Source organism: Lepidochelys kempii, chromosome 27, assembly GCF_965140265.1.
Source record: "Lepidochelys kempii isolate rLepKem1 chromosome 27, rLepKem1.hap2, whole genome shotgun sequence".
In the NCBI taxonomy this organism is placed as follows: domain Eukaryota; kingdom Metazoa; phylum Chordata; order Testudines; family Cheloniidae; genus Lepidochelys; species Lepidochelys kempii.
In genome coordinates, this window is record NC_133282.1 from 17,736,399 (window position 1) to 17,750,911 (window position 14,513).

Sequence of the window (14,513 nt, forward strand, 5' to 3'; positions counted from 1 at the left end):
TGCCCCGTTCAGCTGTGCTTAGAAGCGTTGCCCAGCCAGCTCTACTGCTGCTACTTTAAAGGGCACCCCTGTGAAGCCGCTCACTGCGCAAGGCAGATCAGGCGCGGCAAGCCCGGCCTGGTGCGCCAGGGGCTGCACAGGCCGAGCGGGGGTGCCTGAAGGAGCAGGCGTGTCTGTGCGCACGGCGGCTGTGTGAGTGCGAGCACTCACACCACCAGGCCGGGTTGGCGGGGGCAGGCTGCTGGTGTCCCCGCTGCTCAGAGCTCAGCTTGCAAGCCTGCGGGGGGGGGTCCCTGTGGCTGGCTTCGGGGGCGTGCAATGCCCGGCCTGGCCGCTAGGGGCTGCTGGCCGTCAGGCCTTTGGCCGGCGCGTGCGCATTCGGCGCCTCCCGCCCACCGCGGCGGGGCTATGAAAATCGCGGCGGGCGGGCCCCTGACAGAGCCGCGTCCCCTCCGCTCGGCAGCCGCAGCCGCTGGAGGCGCCGCCCTCGCCATGGTGAGCGGCTCGGGCGGCGCGGCGGGGCCCGTGGGGGGAGTAAGGGGGCCGTGGGGGGCTGGAAGAGGAGTAAGGGGGGGCTGTAGGGGGGGTCGGTGTCTGAGGGGAGTAAGGGGGGCTGTGGGGGGTCACAGGGGGCTCTAGGGGGAGTAAGGGGGGGCTGTAGGGGGTCGGTGTCTGAGGGGAGTAAGGGGGGCTGTGGGGGGTCGCGGGGGGCTGTAAGAGGGGCTGTGGGGGGGTCGTGGGGGGCTATAGAGGAGGTAAGGGGGGGCTGTAGGGGACTATGGGGGTTGTGGGGCAGTAGGGGTCGGTGTCTGAGGGGAGTAAGGGGGCTGTGGGGGTCGCGGGGGGCTCTAAGGGGAGTAAGGGGGGCTGTGGGGGGGTCGTGGGGGGCTATAGAGGAGGTAAGGGGGGGCTGTAGGGGACTATGGGGGTTGTGGGGCAGTAGGGGTCGGTGTCTGAGGGGAGTAAGGGGGGCTATAGGGGACTATGGGGGTTGTGGGGCAGTAGGGGTCGGTGTCTGAGAGGAGTAAGGGGGGCTGTGGGGGGTCGTGGGGGGCTCTAAGGGGAGTAAGGGGGGCTGTGGGGGGTCGCAGGGGGCTCTAGGGGGAGTAAGGGGGGCTGTAGGGGGTCGGTGTCTGAGGGGAGTAAGGGGGGCTGTGGGGGGTCGTGGGGGCTATAGAGGAGGTAAGGGGGGGCTGTAGGGGACTATGGGGGTTGTGGGGCAGTAGGGGGTCGGTGTCTGAAGGGGTCGTGGGGGCTATAGGGGAGTAAGGGGGGCTGTGGGGGAGTAAGGGGGACTGTGGGGGGTCATGGGGGCTATAGGGGGTAAGGGGCGCTGTAGGGAGATATGGGGACTGGAGGGGGTAGGTGTCTGTGGGGGCTGTGAGGGGCTATAGGGGAGGTAAGGGGCACCATGGGGGGTAGGTGCCTGGAGAGGTGGGGGGACTGTAGGGGGTAGGTGACTGAGAGGGGCAAGGGGGTGGTAAGGGGGGTTTTGTGGGGGGCTATAGGATCAGGTCAGGGGGCCATATGCTGTGGGGATACAGGGATCACAGTGGGGGTGTGCGTGTGTGAAGTGTTTTGCTGGTGAATGGGACCCCCCCGCTGAGGGGGGCTGAGCAGAGCACCCCCCACAGTGCCTCTCCCAGCCCCGGGGGCTTCTTGCCTGGGCTGGCATGTTATGGACCTTCTGCAAGGCTGGTGTAGCGTCTTGGGGTAGCAATAGGGTGAACCCCCCCCCCCGACCCTCCTAGCTGGGGGGCAGCCACTTCCTAGGAGCAGACAGGGGGGTTTCAGCCAGTCCCCCATAGGGCGCTAGTTTCTGGACTGTCCCATCTATTGCATACAGTGGGGTGGGGGTGTGTTTTGACCAGGTAGAAAGCGTGAAGAATCAGGACAGGGTCGTAGAGCAATAGGCACCTGTGTAAGACAAAGCCCCGCTCTCGGAATTGTTTCTATAAAAATCAGGACATCTGGACACCCTGGCTTTGGTGACCCCAGGCAGGGCTCGCAGGCTGTGGAAATTCAGGGGGATCCATGCAAGGTCCAGCCTGAATGCTTGCTATGCCTGCAGGAGAGCTTTTAAAACTTAAGAGAGTTAGAGCCAGCCCCCAAGGCGAGGACAGCACCACATCGTATGTCTGTAAATACAGGAAGAAAATAAAACCCACCCAGACATCTGAATTTCTCATGCAACCATCCGCCTGTATGAGAGATGCAGAGTCCCTGGGAGGTTTCGTTTCCTTTTGTCTTTATCAACAGCATCTACAAATTCTGAGCTGTGTAGCGACTGTCTGAGCCAGGTTAATGCAGCCCCCCGCTCCGAGCAGCTCGCTATCTTTGTAAAGTGCCAAACTGCATGCTAAACAGTCAGGTTAAGATCGTCACAGCCTTCATCTTGGAGGCAGAGAGAGCCTGCTGGCGCTCCCCTGACAACGTAAGGTCTCCTCTTTTATTTGGGGCCCTGTGAACCTTCTATGTGTTGAGTGAGTGAGGGGTTAAATGTTGCTGAAATGCATTGCACAATGGCTGGTAGTGACGCAGGGAGGAAAAAGTTTTAAAGAGACTGTGAAGGAGGATCTGCTCCATAATTTGCAATCAAAACTATGCTGTAGCTGTGCGTAACTGGTGGCAGAATTTCCAAACTCATGTCTTCAGGTGCTTGGGGAGGGGACTGGGTAGTGCTGTGAGAGGGATGGGGTGGCTGGGATGGGGGGATAGGACGGACAATCTGCGACAGATATTGGCCATGATCCTGCAGTTAAACTCCCCCAGGGCTCGGCTAGCATGTAAAGGTCTGCTCAGACAGAGCCACTTGTAGGATGAGTGCGACATTGGACAGTGCCAGTCTAGCTTAGAACCTTCTCCCCCGAAAAAAAAATTTCCTGCTGTTTTATCAAGATGTGCTCTGTGCATGTTCCCATTAGTCAGGATGAGAGGACTTGTATTCTCACTTAAATACAAACTCTGTGGGTGTAGGCAAGGAAAGAGGTAGCAGCCTATTACACGTTAAATTAACTTTTTGGAAACGTTCACATTTCCTGTTCAACAAACAAGCAAAATATAGATATTACTACACAGGGTCAGAATGATGTAGCTTTGAAAGGGTGCTGACTGACATTTTAAGTAGCTGATACTTGGTATAGCATACTACAGTGAAAAGAGAAAAACTCGGATCTTCAGAAGTATTTTAACAAGACTGTGAAAGGACCGGCTCACTAAACGACCAAGAGAGGGGATGTTTCTCCCTTGGAGCCCTTGTAAACCACTACAATCCCCCTTGCAGTGAGTGGCAGAAATTAAAGAAACGCATCCTAGGAACTCCATCAAGCATGTTGCTGGTCTGGCTAATTTGAACTGTTGTGTCTCCCTATGTTTGTGCTATAGGCAATGTCTGTCTGTCGCAAGTGTGGAGTGTTTGAAACGTTAGTTGGGGTTAGGAGTGCTGGGGAAAATAAACCTGAGCAAGTTTCCTGCACAGGCCATCTCTCCAATGAGACTATAAACGGAAGTTCAAATCTCACTTCCTGGAACCACCCCTCTTTGAATAGACAGGCAACTTTCTGCCACCTGCAGAAATGGGTATTGTGATTAAGAATAAGAAGAGAGCCTAGACTCTCTAACATAGCTCCAAACCCACTCCACAGATTGCATTGGAATTTAGTCTTTGTATAGTTCCCAAGATGTATTGTATGCATTACCGATGGAAAAAAGTCACGGTCTCTATTGCAAACTACTTAAAAACAACAGCAGAGGGTGGAATGCCAAGTGAGGTGATGTGAGTGGCAAGGTTTAACCGACGTCTTAATGCCACTCATTTTTCTAAATCCTTTGTTGGGCCACCAGTGCTTAGAGGTTCTCCTCCTAACCGCAGTGCCTGTGCCCTCTAGAAAAAACCTCACTAGTCATGTCCGATAGAAAACTGCTAACTGCTTTATCCCCTCACCCCCACCCCGCCCTTCTTAGCAGGGAGTAAAACACTGTTGCAAATCTTACCAGTGCCACTTAAAATTCATCCTCTTTCCTGGAAAGGAGACCAAATACTTGTTTCCATACAAATAGGAGCTTTGTAGGGACAACTGGGGGGAAGGGGAGAAATGACAGAGCTGGTGTTGAATTGAATAGATTGTTTAATCAGAAACTGGCCAACTGCTCCTTTAAGACTTATTTGTGTGGTACCATTGTCTGTCCATTTTGTATGTGGCCTGGTTTCATTAAAGAGCTTATTATTTAAAGCTGGCTGATAAACAATGGGTGCTGAGGGGGTTTTCTATTATTGTTCTGTTGTTTGCATTTTAAAAAGAATGCCTCCGTTACTGCTGGTCACCAACAGCTGGTTTCATCAAAATAGTTTGACTGCAAACCAGTCCCCATCCAAATACTAGATGCATGCCGCACTCAGATGCTCCCTTGTGGTTGTAGCTCTTACACAATCTGACTCTCACTTATTACCTGCATACTTGTTGAGGTTAAGTGGACCCTGTCAAGTCAAATCTGATCCAACAGTTAGATGTAGAAACAAGTTTTACAGCTCCCATTCAAACTACTTCCATGTGGACAAAGAGCCCAAGAGATGAAATGAGACACTAAGTACCTCTGTAATGAGTAAAAAGTACCATGTGCTTACCAAGAGGGAATATTAGCTCTGCCAAGCTCCCAAGAGAATTCCGGGTGGATCGTTTGCATTCTTCCAAACAAGGCCCAAGGCCACTTTTTAATATAAATGAGCTACTTTCTCTGGTAAGCACTCTGCATAAAATGTGCCAACAGTACACAATGGTCAGTTACAGGACTACATTTTGAGTTCATCATCCTACTTTTTGTAGCTTCAGTTCAGTTTTAAAGGGATTTATATTTTAGTAAAAAGAACGAGGAGGACTTGTGGCATCTCAGAGATTAACAAATTTATTTGGGCATAAGCTTTCAGGGACTAAAACCCACTTCATCAGATGCATGCAGTGGAAAATACAGTAGGAAGATAGACACACACACAAACGTGAAAAAATGGGTGTTGCCATACCAATTCTAATCAATTAAGGTGAGCTATTATCAGCAAGAGAAAAAAAAACTTTCCTAGTGATAATTAGGGTGGCCCATTTCAAACAGTTGACAAGAAGGTGTGAGTAACAGTAGGGGGAAAATTAGCATGGGGAAATCGTTTTAGTACCACCCACAAACATGCTAGGCACTTCTTGGACATAAAAGAAGACACAGCTCTTGTCCCAAATTGCTTAAAAGTGATGAAAACCACATAAGAAGGGTGGAGAGAATGATACAAGCAAAATGTTAGTTTCCACAGACATACCTCCACTGTCTTTACCCCATGACAACTGGTGAGCAGAATCAAGCACTTTCCCTCTGCCACAGACCAAATAAATACTTGAATAGTACAAGATGATCCAAGCTTTGAGTCAGCAGTGTCACTTCTCTAGCATTTGGTCTCCACCCTTGTTTCTACTAATTAGTTGTAGTGAAACCACCATTGGTAAACCAAGCTGTTGCTCCATACCAGGTTAACCAATCTCAGTGGCCAGAATATGCCCAAGGCGAAAATTAAGAGGCTATTTAATGTTTACAAAAATCTTTGTCCCTGCTAGTACTAATGAAAATATGTGTCTTTAAAATACCCTTTTCCTTCAAATTCCAGCTTCTACTTGGTTCTATAGGGATTCCACAGTATATTGTCAAAGAAACTTGTGTGATGTCATAATGCCAAGTTTGTGATAATACATCACTGCAGGACCAAGTCCCACCCCAAAATGTCCTACCATTTCACAAAGGCCAGTGTTTAATTCTGATGTACTTTGAATTATTCCTACATGGAAAGATCCTAATCTAATTTCTTTCCAGAGTAACCACATCCCATTGTGAATCCTGCTTGCAGTGCAAAAAACTCTGACAGGCAGAATCATGCAAACAGCTGCCTCTTACGCTTTTCCAGAAGTGCCTGTTTCTGTAGAATCCAAGCGATTTCACTAGTTTTGGTTTCCCGTCAGCCCCACATAATGCCACTTGTGGGGCTTTAAATGTCTTTGCCACAAGTACAGCAACACAAAATTATTCTACCCTGCAGCAGTTAGTTGTCAATAAAGATCTTACCTCATTTCCAGGGGTGCCCTTCAGCACAGCATCCAAGAGGAAAGGGTCTTTTTGGCATGATGTGCAGCAGTAAGTACACACTCCTGCAGGCAGACTTCTCTCTAAGTGGTCTCTTACACGCAACTGGAAAAATACCTGTAAAACGGGGGTTCTCAAACTGGGGGTCGTGAGGTTATTACATGGGGGGGGGCGGTCACGAGCTGTCAACCTCCACCCCAAAACCCTCTTTCACCTCCAGCATTTATAATAGTGTTAAATATATAAAAAAGTGTTTTTAATGTATAGGGCGGGGGTTGCACTCAGAGGCTTGCTCTGTGAAAGGGGTCACCAGTATAAAAGTCTGAGAACGACTGCTGTAAAATATCAGACTTAAAAGCAAATCAAACTTTTTGTAGTCTCTGCATTTTAGTTTTTGTTCTTTAATTGAATCTTCCCAACATCAACAGCTGTCACAGTAGCATGAGCTTTCACTTCTCCTGTTCAGGCTATATTTAAGTTTCTGTGAGCAGTGTCTTTGAATAGAAGTTTCAATATGGTAACCTTACAGCTTTTTATTTTCATATGGACTGAATTGAGTTTGACCCATAAACTGGTGTCTGGTATGTTAGAATTCAAGGGGGGTAAACACTCTGTATAAGCATGGAGTTTGCAATGGTATAACCCTGCACAAGCCAGTTTGGAAACAGGTGTGAGCATCTAGCTAGTAAAAGGCATAATCCACAGAGAAATGAGCAGGCAGGGCTGGCCTACCCCTTTACATTTTAATTTTCTTCTAAATTCAGATTAAAAAGGTCACTTTGACCCATTAGGAGGGGAGCCAGCAGAAACATTTAAGGGTAAATTTGTGGTGTTCAGAGCACTGTAGGATGAGGTTTAATACTGATAATGGTGGCACAGACTTATGACAGAACAGTGTCATTTAAAACTATCAATGGACCATTTAACACATGTGAATAGCAAAAAAATTGCTTCTGTCTAGTAAGAACTCGAACAGTGATACATTGTTTAGTGTCAGAAAGATGGTATCTGTTTGGATTGTTACAGCAAAAAAATCATACAAATTAACTTCTTTAAACTTTCAGAACAGAGGCTTTACCCGGAAGAGCCATACATTCCTGCCTAAAATATTTAGAAAAATGTCTACTCAGTCATCGAAAGAGAGGCCTGAAAATCTGCAGTTTCCATTCTTTGACGACGATACTACCATTTCTACAGTCAAAGAATCTAAAACCCTTTTTATCATAAGAGGCCTGCCTGGCAGTGGGAAATCCACTCTTGCCCAGGCTATTCAAGACCAGTATAAGGATGCCTGCAAGATCGTTTCAGCAGATACGTATAAATTTATACCTGCAATAAGAAGCTCCATTCCTGAAGATTATTCAAAGTTGGATGAGGATTTAGTTGACTATTGCAAGCGAGACATCAGTGTTGTTGTTGTGGATGATACTCACCATGAACGGGAACGGCTAGACCAACTCTTTGATATTGCTGACAGATACCAGTATAAAGTCCTCTTTGTTGAGCCCAAAACACCTTGGAAGATGGATTGCTTGCAGCTTAAGGATAAGAATCAGTGGAAACTGTCTGTTGAAGATTTGAAGAAGATGAAACCAAGCTTGGAGAAGGATTTCCTACCTTTGTATTATGGATGGTTTTTGAGCAAAAAGAGTTCTGAGAACTTGAGGAAGACTGGGCAAGCCTTTTTAGATGAGCTTGGAAGTCTTAAAGTATTCAAAAAGGAGTCTAAGTACTGTACGTATATAAATGTTACCAAGCTTTTTATTTTACTAACCAGAGGGAAGGTTACCGCTTAGTAGACAACACAGGGAACAAACTTGCCCACTCAGCTTCCAAAGTAACACTTCCAGTTCAGTCTAAATTCTCCACAAGTTATATTTAAAGACACTGATTAGAACAACAAGGCGTTTTGTCCAAAAAGCAGAAGCAGCTTTAAATCATTTTTATGTAGGGAAGCACAACCTACTGCTTCTTTTAAATTTAAAAAGTTTTTGAAACATGATGTTTAGGGGATTTGCAATGGGATATAGAACCTTGAGCCTGCAGCCCACAGGGTTGAATCCAGCTTAGACTGGAAATAACCAAGCCATTCCCACCTGCTTTCTGTGATGCTCTATGTGAAGTAAGTTGGAGGAGAGAGGTCAAGGACCGAATAAAAATAGACTGAAACAGCATGTTGCCCCTAAAGTGATCCCTGCAATATCAAGGCCTAGGCAAACTAGCTAGCAGTGCAAGGAAGCTTGCATTGCTGGACTATACTAGTTGTGTGGATAAACAACACTTCATTTTCTCCTGCTGTCTAGCGCACTCGGCTCCAAATAAAATTAAACCTTAAGTATACCTCTTAAATGAGTATTTGCAGGGGAAGATGAATATTAATTTGTCAGTAGTAATATTGCTTGTCTACACTTGCAGTTCTTCCTGCCGAAGATCCCAAAGTAAAATTGGACCTGACCAGCTACTTTGCGAAAAGGCCACCCGGCGTATTGCACTGTACTACAAAATTTACTGACTTTGGAAAGGCTATGGGAGCTGATGAATATGCACAACAAGAAGTTAGTGTCTTGGGTTTGTTTGTTTTTTTTCTTCTTTCAAAAACATGTGTTCAAGTTGTGTGTTATGCCAACCTTTTACCCTGGTAGATTTGATGTGGCCATGCAGCTTTCTAAAACCTTAGCACAGCTGCAGATGTCCCCCTCACAACAGCACTTGTGAAGCTGGCTCACTTGACAGCCTGGTTAGTAGAGAAATAGTAAGACTGTTACTCCTCAGGACCGAGAAATAACATTGACAGGGAAATGCACTGAGGAAGTTTTCATCTCCAGACTAACTGCTGTTTCTTGTGGGGTTTTTCCTGTAAGTACTAGAGTTCTTCTCTCCTGGCTTGGTTTTGAGTCATCATGAGTTAAGGTATTGTCACTTCCATCTTTTGTACCAGATCTGATCAGCCTGAGGTTCCAATTAAAATACATAAATTAAGATGACCAAAAGGGGGAGTGACCTGTAACCATGATGTTGTTTTCATACCATATTGAGTGTTGGAGAAGGCCAGTGAAATCCCTAAGATTGTTGAGGAGAGCGGCTGTTCATGGTACACTTCGTAGCATATACATGGAATGTGTGAGAATTCCTCAAAGGAGATCAGTGAAGAATCTAACTGAAAAGGCAAAGAAGTAGATCTGGATGCGTAAACCTTTGAAGGGGCTTGGCAGGGCAAGGTTAATGTCACATTTAGAGTCAGTCAAAGTCCTATTCTGGATTCAAATCGTTTGGTCCTCTCTCCCCTTAGGTTGTGAAGGCTTCCTATGGAAAAGCCTTTACCTTGACTATCTCTGCGCTGTTCCTCACGACAAAAACGGCGGGTGCTCGTGTGGAACTGAGTGAGCAAGAACTGCTGCTGTGGCCGGGAGACGTGGACAAGGTATTGCCTACAGACAACCTGCCCAAAGGCAGCCGGGCTCACGTTACCCTTGGATGTGCCAGTGGCATAGAACCGGTCCAGACTGGAATTGACTTGCTGGAGTTTGTCAAGCTGGAAAAGGCAGGGAACAAAGGTGATGAAATTGAGGAAGTTGGTGGAGGGAAACTGCAGTACTTTGGCAATGGCATGTGGATGCTCCTACTTTCTAAAAAGATTGAAGTGAAGGCTATTTTCTCAGGTTACTACGGCAAGGGAAAGCTCGTGCCTACTCAGGGCAGTAACAAGCGAGGCTCTGCCTTTAATCCCTGCACTATCATCTAAGTGCTCCAGCTGTGCAGTGTGTTTGGGTTTTTTTTTTTTAAGACCATAACTTGGGTAACCTTTATAAAATTGTAAAAAGAAAGTTCTACGTGTACTAAAGTAGCCCTTTTGCAAACTCTAGTATGAAGTGTCTCTCCTGGGACAATGTATTGGCCCTCAGGAAGGAAATTGGTGACCTGAGTGTAAAGGAAAACGAAGTGGCTAAAAACAACTATTTCTGATAATTAAGTAGACCAAATAGGATCTTTTAAATAACTGAAGTGCTGAATGACTTTTTAAAATGATAGATATTTGTAGAGAGGTCTCACTCCTCGTTTTGTTCCTCAGAGGATCATTCCTGATAGTTCACGTTTTGTAATTTCCCTATGAACCTCAATTGTTCGAAGATGTGACCATAATAACTGATTTAGACAGTGGTGGACCAAAGTTTTTAAGCTACTTTTCATTCTGTGAAGCCAAGTGAGTTGAAGCTGAAAGTTCAACCCAGCTTTAAGTTGGTACAGTCCCCCACAGGCTGATGGAACATCCTGCCTTTGGTAGCAGATGATTAAAACCACTAGGATTAGGTATGTACTATGGGGAGTACAAGAATCTTCATTCAGAAGGGTCAAACTATTGCATCCCCATAGCTAGCAGTGTGTGGCCTACCCTAACTTCATGTGCTACCAGAATGCTTTGAAGACTTCCTTGGGTGTGAGAGAAAGGAGAAGTGCATTGGTGGGTGGGAGAAGGATCTACTTCCAGTTTAAAATTGAAGCTCTATTAAATGGAACTACTCTGGGTAAGATCATGAACAGAATTTAAATATCAGGAAAAACTTCCTAGAAGTGAGATCTGCTCGGTCTTCTAGTGAAAATGGCAGGCGCCACCATCACATGAGACATCTAAACGGAGACTGGACAAAGCTCTACTATATGTATATTGTAGGGAACAATCCTGCCCTGGCAGGGGATGGAATAGATTAACGAATAGGTCTTTTCCATCTCTAACTCCTGATCCTATACACTAAAATCATGTCTGAAGTACTAAATTGTACTTCATGCAAAACAGGTTTTCCTGCTTTGGATTCAAAGTCTAATTCTTTTGAATGTTAAGATTAGCATGGAAGTACATGAAGCTAACATGTTACTTAGGAAGTAAATAATGGTGGCATTGTAATTTATGCCTAACTTAACCTGCTCAAATCTACATTTTTCCAGCTGGTTGTCTAATGTTCAAACATTTTAGTTATTACACTTTTTAATTATAGTTGAAACTTATTTCTGCTCATGTGAACATAGTGAGATGCTGCTTGCCTACTGATCAGATATTTGCTGTCATTACCTTCCTGTAACATTTGGCTGAACTAATCAGGTCAGACCAAGCAGTTTAAACTCATGTTATGGCTCAATGTCCCATGAACTGTAAAGTGTATTAAAATAAATCCAGTATTAATGTGTGTTTACTGTCTGACATGCACATGCAGGGTTCACAGCAGTAAAGGATCTGTCGCCATGACACCACAACCTTAACTGTGTTCAGCAGCTGGGTGTGGGCAGGGTCACTTACGAAGCAAGCTTGCAAAACCCAAATTCATGTGGGGGGAGTTTCTTTGGGTTCCCTTCTCTGAACATCTAAAACAAAACTGAGGGAAGCTTTAGGCCTCACCTGGTGGAATATAAAATTCTGCAATTTGGTGAGTTTATTGGTGAAAGCAATAAACACCGCCCTCCTGCTCTCAAAGTGAGAACACGGACAACAGTTCACTTTACTCCACTTCTGAGCGAGTCACACTGTTTCCCTTCACTTCAGCAGAGAAACTCAACCATAGCCTGACAAGAGCTCCAGTGTGCTCCATAGGGGAAGCCCAGAAAAAAAGGTGACCATTAAGTGTTCAGCTAGAGCAGGCCCAATTTATGTACATCTTTATAGCCATTTTGGGGAACATGCCTTTTCCTTAATGGCATCTACCCCCCAAGTCTTCCTCCCAGTTTGTATGCTGAAAACCCTTGACAGGAAGTTCTCACAACAGGGTGCCCAACTTTAAAACGTGGGGTAGCTGAAGAGCCTGGCTGTTTGCCTGGTCAAGAACAGTCACACGCTCATCATTTAAGTGTTTATTAGTTTGTACATCATATACAGTTTATAATAAACCAATTGCATATGGTTTTGCTTCAGTCTGATTGAGATTCTGCATATAAACACATCATATGAATTATGCCTAATGAAGTAAACAACAAATATTCACATTTTTTACCCTTCACATCCTAGAAAGGTAAAGGGCCCACAGAGGGACAGTGTTTATACCAGTATGAAGCCTGCCTTGAAGAGGGTTGGGCGTTTAGGAAAGCTATCTAGAATACAGATTGCTTCATGCAATAACCTTTCCTCTCAATGGAAAGGTTAAATCTTTACACTGAGGTAAACATACAGAATCTATTCCTTAAATTCAGTTAAATACTACAGCATGGGGGCTAATGTCCTCTCTGAGTGGCTTCACATCAGCGTATCCACTATTGTCTCTAGTTCTCTTTACAATAAAGACCAGTTTGGTTAAACACTGATCACTGGAAAGAAACCACAGCAAAGTGGCTCTCAATCCTCATTCTAGCTGGATGCCAAAGTGCTCTGGGCACTTACATTGGTTCATGAAGGTCTTAATTATGTTGCCCCCAAAGTCTTTGCAAATTCACTAATGCAATTATTTACAAAACAGTTAAAGCCTGTAGCTTCAATAAAAATCCATCCTTGGAGCAAAACTCCAAGTGTACTGATAAAGAGCACTACCCCTTACACAGCATAGTCAGCCCACAGAAAGAGGGGGCTCGAAGCAGCTTCATGTTCTTTAAAACTCATTTTTTGGAGTTCAGGTTGTGGCTATACCTGAATAGGATTTGAACCCAACACTAATATCACCTCTTGCAGGAGATGCTGCCAATAGACCTGTTATTCTTGGAAGTAAAGCCAGTGCTGAGAAAGGGGAAGAAGGAATATACCTGGGTTTGCCCGTCTAAATGTAGCTCTGCCTTTAGACCATAGACATTACACACACAAGCATCTCCAAACACCACATGGAGCGTCTCCTGCTTTCATTTTGAATGGACTTGGGCTTGACCACCTGAGACTAACCCAACTGCAGCTCAGACACTTTGTATTCTGGTCACAAGGAGGGACAGCACAAGAGCACTACGGGGAAAGTAAAACGCTTAACAGTTCTCTTATTTCAACAAATGGTTTTTAGAATAACTGAGGTTAGTTGGACTTTATACCAGTAGGTATGTTTGTGGTTGGGCTTTTAAAAAGCAGATACGTCTCTGTAGTTTGTCTCTTAAGGTCCATGATCTCAAGTGACCATGCCACTCACTTAACTCAGCTCTCAGTGTATTTTGTCATATCTGCTGACTTTAGAGGAATAACTCTTTATTCCTTTTCCTACCACAGTCACTGCCTGCAGCTGTGGGAAAGAAAGGTTCTGTTTTGGCTCATGCCCACTCCAGAGGATTGTTAATTGGTTCCAATAGCAGAATGCGGAGTGGTGATTTAAAAGCCACTCAAGTTCCAGATTCCAGGCTAAGGGAAAGGCCGCTGCTTACTTGTAGAAATAAGCCAGGCTGCTCCGGAAGTAAAGCAACGTTCCTATGCAGGGAACTGCAGGGAGGCATTTTTAGTCACTTTTCAGAATAAAAACAGATTAAGGCTCTTCCTGTTATGCCACAAATACACTGTTAGTAATTTACCGTTGTCGAGACCGACTTAAAAAAATAAGACACTCGTGTTTCATTAAGAGTAGGACCTTTGAGTGTCAGTCTCCTCCCATGGAAAATAAAGTTTGTATTCCACAGGCGAGTCAGAAAAGGAAGAGTGCAGCTCTAAATAAGGTCTAATTAATCTATTTCCCCACTCTGCATGTTACGGGAATTACTGCCCACATCAGCTTTGTCCTCCACCACAGACAGAAAGCTTGAACATACTGTCAGGATAAGAGACCTGCTACTTACAATGGCAAATTCCTACATCCTGTAGCTCTTAACAAGCCAGAGGGAAGACATGAGAACAGATGTAGCCATCAGACAAATGGCATCAAGGCTCCCTGTTGGCTACTTATGAAATACCATCGATAAAATCAGTCGTGCTCAGTAACTGTGAAGTGTGAATGCAATGTTTTAAACCACACACACACATATATATCTAGGCAGATATGGTCTGAAAGAAACAGTTCCACTTGTCCAGACGACTATGCTAACACAAGAGGGAGGCTGCAATTTTAACATACATATGCCACAATGCTCATTTGCTACTGTCCTGAGATAGCAGTGTATCCATTAGGGTTATAATGCACTCTGCAAAGTGAATGTATGTTCGCATTCACTTTTAGTCACACAACAGTGCTTTTTAAAAAAGCCTTGGCACTCACCATATTAATATTTAACTACATAAATCATGCAATCATGTACAGTTTATATAAATATCTGCTGTGTATATGTCCCCTCTTTACCCCGAAAGAATGGTCTTTTTTAAAAGTGGGGAGCAGGGAAGTTGACCAACACTTAACTAACAAAGAATGTCGACAAAATGCAAGAAATGTCTCTCTACTCTGCTAATAGCATCTGAGACGCTTCCAAACTGCAGCTGTGAATAAAATGCCAGATGATACATTTGTGAATCCAGAACGTCCCAC

The 14,513-nt window shown here is 45.2% G+C and overlaps 1 protein-coding gene across 4 annotated transcripts; it reads left to right on the top strand.

Annotated features, from left to right (window-relative positions):
- Nucleotides 1–389: 389 nt before the first annotated feature.
- CNP (2'',3''-cyclic nucleotide 3'' phosphodiesterase) lies at nucleotides 390–11,294 on the top strand. 4 transcript variants are annotated; one of them, XM_073326317.1, is made up of 5 exons: nucleotides 418–495; nucleotides 2,260–2,434; nucleotides 7,179–7,848; nucleotides 8,530–8,669; nucleotides 9,404–11,294. In XM_073326317.1, the coding sequence occupies exons 2-5, from the start codon at nucleotides 2,357–2,359 to the stop codon at nucleotides 9,854–9,856; spliced, it is 1,341 nt and encodes a 446-aa protein (XP_073182418.1). In that variant the 5' UTR covers nucleotides 418–495; nucleotides 2,260–2,356; the 3' UTR covers nucleotides 9,857–11,294. The 4 variants fall into 4 exon arrangements, with proteins under 4 accessions (XP_073182417.1, XP_073182419.1, XP_073182418.1 ...); XM_073326316.1 differs by lacking the exon at nucleotides 2,260–2,434 and having other exon boundaries at nucleotides 390–495; XM_073326318.1 differs by lacking the exon at nucleotides 2,260–2,434 and having other exon boundaries at nucleotides 409–495; nucleotides 7,184–7,848.
- Nucleotides 11,295–14,513: the final 3,219 nt, after the last annotated feature.

Excerpts from the sequence above, each read along its gene's own strand:
- CNP (XM_073326316.1), top strand. The coding sequence starts at position 409 with ATGAAAATCGCGGCGGGCGGGCCCCTGACAGAGCCGCGTCCCCTCCGC. Across the intron at positions 7,849-8,529 it reads CAAAAAGGAGTCTAAGTACT|TTCTTCCTGCCGAAGATCCC; the intron begins GTACGTATATAA and ends CTACACTTGCAG. Across the intron at positions 8,670-9,403 it reads ATGAATATGCACAACAAGAA|GTTGTGAAGGCTTCCTATGG; the intron begins GTTAGTGTCTTG and ends CTCTCCCCTTAG.